The 8,039-nt window shown below is 39.1% G+C and overlaps 2 protein-coding genes across 3 annotated transcripts; one reads left to right on the forward strand and one right to left on the reverse strand.

Annotated features, from left to right (window-relative positions):
- Positions 1–1,090: 1,090 nt before the first annotated feature.
- On the reverse strand, positions 1,091–5,064 carry LOC102305813 (procathepsin L). The gene is made up of 8 exons (XM_042217826.1): positions 5,006–5,064; positions 4,544–4,689; positions 4,295–4,414; positions 3,924–4,088; positions 3,621–3,842; positions 3,366–3,534; positions 2,338–2,443; positions 1,091–2,247 (listed from the first exon to the last, which is right to left on the reverse strand). The coding sequence occupies exons 1-8, from the start codon at positions 5,034–5,036 to the stop codon at positions 2,148–2,150; spliced, it is 1,059 nt and encodes a 352-aa protein (XP_042073760.1). The 5' UTR covers positions 5,037–5,064; the 3' UTR covers positions 1,091–2,147.
- Positions 5,065–6,133: 1,069 nt separating this feature from the next.
- On the forward strand, positions 6,134–8,033 carry LOC121813873 (ankyrin repeat domain-containing protein 29-like). 2 transcript variants are annotated; one of them, XR_006053936.1, is made up of 3 exons: positions 6,134–6,345; positions 7,035–7,255; positions 7,455–8,033. XR_006053936.1 is itself a non-coding variant. In XM_042217825.1 (3 exons), the coding sequence occupies exons 1-3, from the start codon at positions 6,334–6,336 to the stop codon at positions 7,578–7,580; spliced, it is 249 nt and encodes an 82-aa protein (XP_042073759.1). In that variant the 5' UTR covers positions 6,134–6,333; the 3' UTR covers positions 7,581–8,033. The 2 variants fall into 2 exon arrangements, 1 of the variants encoding a protein (XP_042073759.1); XM_042217825.1 differs by having other exon boundaries at positions 7,035–7,145.
- Positions 8,034–8,039: the final 6 nt, after the last annotated feature.

The following is an 8,039-nucleotide window of genomic DNA, read 5'->3' on the forward strand; positions in this document are numbered from 1 at the left end:
TTTAAACCAACTGTTAACTGTATATTTCTGTACATTTAAGTATTATTATTCATATTGCCACATTCATTGACCTTGTTTATAGGTAATTTCATTGTTTGATCACATTAAAGTGTTCCTAATTTAATGTTTAAAAGCACATGAAAAAGGCAAAATCCCATGTAAAATTAGGGCAACAAACTGTATTGTCATTACTGAAAATAACCATATTTTTATGGGAAAGTTATTTTCTGTAATTTCATGGTATTATTTTGGCGTCCCAGCTGCCCGAATATTACTGTTTTTCTAGGATTTTTTTTTTTAACAGTGTGGTGTGCGACACAGAGATACATATTGAAGAGCATGTGCATGTTGGAAATGAGTCTGCTCAAGGTTGTTATATATCCAAGTAAAGGTCTGGTGAGCTTAGGATATCTGGCACGTAATAAAACTCATGTCTGATAGTGACTGCACAAGAGTTAATAGTAGCTTTATATGCTCAGATCACAAAAACCGAGTCACTAAGATTTCTTGACCTTGTTTTCTCTCACTGCACATAATGTAATAACAAACAGTAGTATAGAAAGTAAGAAGGAAAAACGCAGTGAGTAACAGATAAGCCAAAAAGCAGCTGCATTACCTGAGTGACAGCACCTGCTGTCTGGTTGCTGAAGGAAGGATCACAGAACGTTTTCCTGCTGTGCTGCTTCTGACGGATCTGAGTGCGTCTGTCATGCCAACACTTTGGATATTTCTGAGCAGAGGGACAACTTGGAGCAAAGCAGAGCAAAAACAAAGGCGCTGCAATGCAAAGCCAAGAAGCAGCCCACTGCATTATAAGTCTTTCAATGAGCCCTGTGAGTGTATTAAAAAAATCCTCCCCGCTAGGAGGGAGCTTCGACTGAACTTTGGAGCTTTTTGTGCGAGAGAGTTGCAGAAAAGCTGGGTTGTATAAGTGACTGAGAGTGTAACTATATGTGTGACTTAAGATCAAAGTTCAGTGAGGTGTGGTTGCACACGAAGGAAGACGCAGTGTGTGAAATAAGTGACAAATGAATCTAGAAGAAATCACAACTTTTGAACTCATATGGAATATAGTTTATTAAAGCAAACAGGAGTACCAAAAATATCAAACAGAAACAAAAAAACCCACAGATGTAAAAGCTTTATTTGCACTCACTTTTAAAATAACCATCACATTTGTTCTGTTTGTTCACAGATTCTTGTTGAGGCCAGGCTCAGTTTTTTCTTTTTAGATTTTCAATTTTTTCTCATTTCAGCCTAAAAAAAATAACAAAAAGTTGCAGTCTGGCAATGAAAGTTACAAATCAACTGTGACTAATATTGCTTACACAGGGTACCCTGATTTGCTTTATATGGTCTAATCTACAAAATCTATATGTTAGTGTGTATAAGGTAGCCCTTTAATCCATGAGGAAAGTGTTTATTGAGGTTACAGAACACAGGAGCCGAGGACCATTTTCCTACTGACTTCTGTACAATTTTGAGTTCTTTTTTAAACCAGAAGAGTCGCCCCCTTCTGGCTGTTAGAAAGAATGGAGATTTTAGTTACTTTCACTCTGAATTCACTTTTCAGACTAAGAAACTACATCTATGTTTAACACAAAGTCTATGAATGAAGGTCACACAAAAAGGAGGGCAACAAAAACAAAACAAAATCCAGTATATGATGATATGTTGAGGGTGGGGGCATTACTGCACAGGGCAAAGGCTCCACTAATTTTGGACAACATCTAAAGGTTTTGGAGCAATATCGCCATCTAGAGGATGTCTGTTTCAGGTAAGACTTTGACAAACTACATTTTGCACATAATGCAACAGCAAGAGTTCAAATCTAAACTGGTCTGCTTCCAGTTTAGTCCTATCAGCCAGTGAAAATATCAAAGGCGGCTCTAATCTTTTGAGTTGCTGAAGGTGACCCTGGTATTAATCACACATTTATTTTGGTTATTTTATTATATTTTTTTATTTACCTCACAAAGATGTCCCTGAGAGAAGCGACATGTTCATTATTAAAAGGTTTCAACTTTTCATAAACATTTACTAAACTGTCAGAAAGGTGATTTGGGCTGTATGAGCACTGACTGTTGATTTGTGGAGATGAGGTCCAATGGAAGAGCGTAGCCTTGAGACTGCCACATCTTATTAAATCATAGAATAGGGTACAAGGCGTAGCTGGCGAGGCCACAAGCGTTTTGGCCATTCCGGACGATTCGCATAAAGCCGCCTTCACCCCAGCCAGTTCCCCAACTATTGGGGGGGAAAAAGACATTTTTAGGTGACAAAAAGTGGAGGTTTTGGTCAGATGCTATCTTTTTCTTTCAACAATATTGAACAAACCTGTTCTTGATGATCCAGTAGTCTTGGCCTTCTTGTGAGCCATAGCCGACCAGCAGCACAGCATGATTCAGATTACTGGGGTTGCAGTTGGGCTCATCATATATTCCTGTAAAGGAAACATGAACCTACTTAACTGACTTTTGGAAATTTGTGGGAAGCAAAAACAAACTGATAACACAACAGTGACATAGAATAACCCTGAACTCAGAGAAGGAAAATTCTTAGTGACCAGTTGTTAGGGAACATTACTTGTGGTATTTCTTACTTTTTACATGGTGGCTTCTTATACATAAAATGCCCAAATTTTTAAAAATGAGGTCCTGTGAATGTAAGCTTTTTGCTTGGGGAAGTTTTTTTATTCTTGGATCTGTATGATGTGAAGAAGAGGATATCCTCGGTATGGCACAAAGCTTGGATTGTGAAAACTGATGAGCAACCCACATGCTCTTCACATTTTATGTTTGTGAGGTGTAGGCAACTCAGAATAAAGTTAACCTAAAGGGAATACGGTTTTTAAGGGGGAGGTGCTTAAATTGCACTTTTTAAAGGCAATTTATGAACCAGAGCACCAGTATAAGACAAATGAGGCTCATCTTGAACCATTAATCATGCAGAGTTACTCAATTAAACTCCAAAAATAAAAAACATGAAGCTGAAAATTACCATAATAAGTCCTGTTTAGCATTTAGTTCAATCTCCAACAATTCCTAATGGGAATTTCTGGGTCTTTAGTTACTAAAAGCTTTGTTGTGTCCCCAAGATAGTTGCTAACTTTGTTTGTCTGCTCACTGTTGCTGAGTATCCGATGGGATTATCAAAGCTTTTTTGCTGAAAAAAATAGCTGCCATACAATGAGAACAAAAACAACTAACAACAACAAAGTTGCACTTTGTCACTCTTTTCATATGTGGCTTAATGTGGCTTTGTTAATCTAAAAATTCTCATTATAGCAGCTCTGAGTTTAAAAAGTCCTCTTCTTATCAAAATCGACTTAAGATAACATAACTGTTATTTTTAAGGCAGTTAACCTGAGCTGTAGAACAGGAAGCTTGCATGATCTGCATCAATAGCAACTGTTATTGGTCCAATAGTTGCCAGAGCATCAGCCATAGCTTGCTCATCTCCCCTGGGAATGAACCTGTAGTCCCTGATGTGAGCAACTGCAAGCCTGCTGTCGTAGAAACAGGGCTGAGTGTCCTGTTGAGAGAAATAAATGTTAACCGCAGCATGTCCGCAGAATTATTTACTTTTTTATGATGTAGGATAAGACAGCAGAGTCCTACCACTGAGGTGTATGGGTAGGTGTTTGAAGACTCCAGCCCGTTGCTGACCACATAGTCATAAGCATTGGCCATCCAGGCACCACTGCACCCATAGGTACCAAAGGATTTAGAACAATCCACTAAGTTTTGTTCGCTCAAGGATATCAGCTGACCTGTCTTTTTGTACAGCTGTGCCTCTATAGCTCCCGTAGTGCTGAAGGCCCAGCATGACCCACAAAAGCCCTGCAAAGAACATTTAAAACAAAGATCTGATTGTGATTCAGTCTGAATATACCCACTCATGTGATGGAGGGACAGTCTTACCTGATCTTTAACCTCAGTCACAAAACCCATGTTTCTGTAGTCAACAGCATAGCCATCTAAATGCCTTGCATTGTTACGCAGTCTTCGAGCTGAGACTTCTTTCCCTCTCTTTACAAACTGAGCATTCATCTTGGCACCTTGCAAAACCCGGTATTCTTGTTGTGTCTGCAAATGTAAAACAATTTTTGTTCACAGTATCACAGTATTCACAGTTTGTTACAGCAATTAATCAGACAATTCTTTTTTTTAAGGTCTTTGTGGAAAATAGTAGGTACATTTAGGAGCTGGTTAACTCCGGTTAAGTTCTTTGTTGAAACAAAACACTTCTACTCTACTACTAAATTCTACTAGAACAAAACAATACTCCTTACTAGGTCTCCATATCTATTCATAGCCATACTGAATGACTTCATCCCCATGAGAAACCTTCGGTTGTTGTCTTCAATCAACTGCTTATTCTCCTCCCAGATGGCTCTCCTTTCCATGTCATCCTGATGGTTAACACAGGAAAAGCACACAAAAGAAAAACTCGAATAAATTAGAGAACATGTGGACTTTTCGTTAGAGAACATTTGCACTTATTGTTGTTGTGAGGATTTTAGATGTGGAGGCTGTCTCACTGATTCATCATAGCTTATGCCATATCTGCTTTTCCAGATCTCCCACTCAGTTGGGGCCTCCTCATCTGAGTCTGCCAGCACGTGCTGCAGGCCACTCAGCAGGACGGACAGCAGAGCAGCTTTCAGCAGAAAGCTGGCCTGCTGGACTAGAAGGACCAGAGCATTGCACAGTTGCATTGTGTATATGTATAATTCATCATATTTCATCATATCATGTTGAAAGGATGGCCTCATGAGCCCTCTGACTGCAACTGTATTATCAATCAAAAGAAAAGTGAAATCTAATCAATATAAAAAGTGTTCTCTGAGCTTATGTTAGCTTAGGTTAGTTTCTTTAAAAATCAACAGTGAAAATAGACTTAAGGGATTTTATAGAACAAACCAACATATAAAAGAGACATATAACATTATATAAGATTAGTTGTTCTTTTGATATTAAACAAAAAGCTCTGGTCAGCTTACCTTCATGCATGTGAGTCTGTTTTGGTCCCATATTCTGAGAGCAACTCTGAACAGTGACACTGAAACAGACCTGCCTTATAAAGCTTGTCAGTAAGTACATGTTACTACTATACTTTAAGTTAATCCCTAAATCAACACTCATGACAGCAGCTGAGAAGGACATTAGTCAACAAAAATAAGATGCTTATCATGCTCCTCCTTGGCCATAGTGCTGTAATCATTTAGAGACAGCTAAAGCAGCAGTTGTGTAAATCCCTCAAATACTGGTTTATAATTGAGCACAACAACCGTCACATAACTGTGCAAAACAAACTGTGAAAGGGGAACTTTATCTAAATAAAAGTGCCAGTGAACTGATGTAAGAAAGCTGAGGGTAACATTTCTGCATTCAAGAGTGCATACAATAAACAGTAGTTAAAACTTAACCAAAAGCACAGAGCTTGCAGGCATACAGATCCGTTGTGTAAGCAGGATTTCACTGCCATATTCGGCTTCATTTTAAGTCATTCATACTTGGTATAATAGTTTATTTTAGCAAAGTTCTGCTACACAAATTTGTATTCTGTTTGGACATTTTGGATCTTTGTTCTGAGAAGATGAGGGATTTATCCTTTCTTTCTTAGAAATGTGAACTAAGGATAACCACAGCAGACTTTTGCTCTCTGAAATAATTTAGGACTAAAACACAAACAGAAAGTTTCAGAGAAAATTCCCCAAGATCAATACGAGGGCTTAACAGAGAGGGATTTCTTTTTCAGTTGCTACAAATCTTTGCTCACTTGTTCAAAGTTTTAACGTTTTAAACACGAACCACATTATTAATTATTTATTATTATTATTAATAATAATAATAATTATAGTTTATTTCATTTATTTAGACTTTAAGATTAGATCCTTGGTTTAATTTTTAACAATGATCTCCTTATATGTATGTCAATAGTGGAGTAAAAGGCGAAGTTTTTTTTTTCCAGAAATGTAGGTTACAGTGAAGTATAGTAAAACACAAATGCTTTAAAATTACTCTTAAGTGCAGTATTGAGTAAATGTAGGTTGCTTAATAGCCATGGCTTCACGCCATAAATCTATATTTATATACAGTTCATCAGTGTGAGCAGCAGCGCCCTCTGCTGGCCCACGGTGTTGCTCCCTCGCAGGACACACTGCAGAGGATGAGCTCAGCTGATTTTGTGCCTCCCCGTTATTATGTCCGCGATCGGGCGCCGCCAACACCCAAAGTCAGTGCGGCAAAACAGGCGAGTGGCGCTCATCATCTCGTCTAATGAATGAGTGCGCAGGAAGAAGTATGAGTCACGAATGAGGTCTGCAGGATGTCTTTCAAGGTAAACCAGCTTTCTCCGTCCATCATTCTGTGCACGCAGCCTGAGAGGGCCGCAATAAGGTAATTGATCGCACCCGCTTCCTCTTGAAGTGCAGACTTGTTTATTTGGGGGTTATTGAACGATCTGCTATGTTTCACTATGAGCCCGGTGAGGTAGCACTTGCTCTGACATTTGAATGGCTGCTTACTGGCCTGGGCGATCATAGAGTCCAACTCGGTGTGTGTGCATCCGGATTTGCTGATGTAATAGCATGTCAAACGGCCCATGGTACTAGCGTGCACGTGAATGTGCGTGCACAAGTATGTCCACATACCTTTTATTACCGGTACTGAGAGGAAACAAATCATTTTACGCACATTTTGGACATGTCCCCCTCTTCTGAGGACAAAAAGCAAGTCCCCATTATTCATGAGTAACTTGTTAAATTTTATGGTAAAGACTTAAAGTTAGCACAAACTTTAAACCCTAACTTTGGTTGAGATGTGATGTGATGTCATAAATATGATTATTAATCTCTTGGCACACTTTATTGATGACTCACCTGTCATTCATATTCAGGTGCATCACAACACTGAACAGTAACACCTGGATGCACTCTGCTGTCCTTACTGTCTGCTCTCAGCATTCCTAATGCTCTAATGGTAACTTTCAGGTCAGTTTTTGTGTTGTTGTGTGTATTTATCCTCCAGAAGGAAACACCCCTGGCTAATGCTGTGTTTTGGGCAGCGAGGAAGGGGAACTTGGCTCTGCTTCAACTGCTACTCAACAGCGGGCGAGTGGACGCAGACTGCAGAGACAGTGTATGGACACTGCATGCTGTGGCTGCTCAGATGCACACTTTAACCATATTCCACCTGTGGTAGGGACACAGAAAGCTTCAAGCCTTACCTGTGGGGTTCATGTAGTGCATGTGTGTACCATCACAATTCCTCATCCATTAATTGTTTTCTCTCTCTCTCTCTCTTTCTCTCTTTGTCCTATAAACAGTTGAAAGCTTTGCATGTTAAGCCAGAAATATGCAGAATTCTGTGGTTTCATCCCTGCCATCACTACACTGTTTACCTGGTCATTGCAACAAAACAAATATGCTCATTAATGTTTCTTTCCAGTATGGAACAACAGCGCTGATGGTGGCATCATACAGCGGCCATTATGACTGTGTTAAAGAGCTTATCATGCAAGGGGCTGATATCAACTACCAAAGAGAGGTATGCTGGGGAAATGAAACCCAATGAATTAACTAAATACTCTTACAGACTCCAAAACATATAGTGTTGGTAAAGGTGTTTTTACATTGTCAGAATTAGGCAAATACAATATTAGTGAATGAACTTGACAGATTTTGACTGTCCAGGCTTTAAATTTAGATGTGTTGACAGATGGATTTATCTTATTTCAATGGAAGCATACTCATGCTAGCTTTACCCCCTTTGTCCAGCCTTTGTGCTGAGCTAAGGAAACTCACTGTCTGCTACCGCTGGTGAATTTAGAAGGTCACTACAACCTGCTGGCACATAGCTCCTGAAAACCCACTAATTGTTGTTTTTACACTTTCCAGTTTTCCAGACATGGATTAGAAATTCGTCCAGACCAAAAGAAAAATATTGAAGTTTTAAATTGAATAAAGTTTTTAGTCTAGGACTAGACTTCCGCCATGTCTGGAACACTGTGCCTTTAACTGTTAATTACTGAGC

This window comes from Haplochromis burtoni, unplaced genomic scaffold (genome assembly GCF_018398535.1).
Source record: "Haplochromis burtoni strain Fernald_Lab_line unplaced genomic scaffold, NCSU_Asbu1 Contig_3160, whole genome shotgun sequence".
In the NCBI taxonomy this organism is placed as follows: Eukaryota; Metazoa; Chordata; class Actinopteri; order Cichliformes; family Cichlidae; genus Haplochromis; species Haplochromis burtoni.

Bases quoted from the DNA above. Each gene is read 5' to 3' on its own strand.
- LOC102305813 (XM_042217826.1), bottom strand. From the start codon at position 5,036: ATGGGACCAAAACAGACTCACATGCATGAAG. The intron at 3,843-3,923 runs GTAAGACTGTCC...TGTTCTTTGCAG, and splicing joins TGACTGAGGTTAAAGATCAG to GGCTTTTGTGGGTCATGCTG. The intron at 2,248-2,337 runs GTTTGTTCAATA...CCCCCCCAATAG, and splicing joins TACTGGATCATCAAGAACAG to TTGGGGAACTGGCTGGGGTG.
- LOC121813873 (XM_042217825.1), top strand. The intron at 7,146-7,454 runs GTATGGACACTG...GTTTCTTTCCAG, and splicing joins ACGCAGACTGCAGAGACAGT to TATGGAACAACAGCGCTGAT.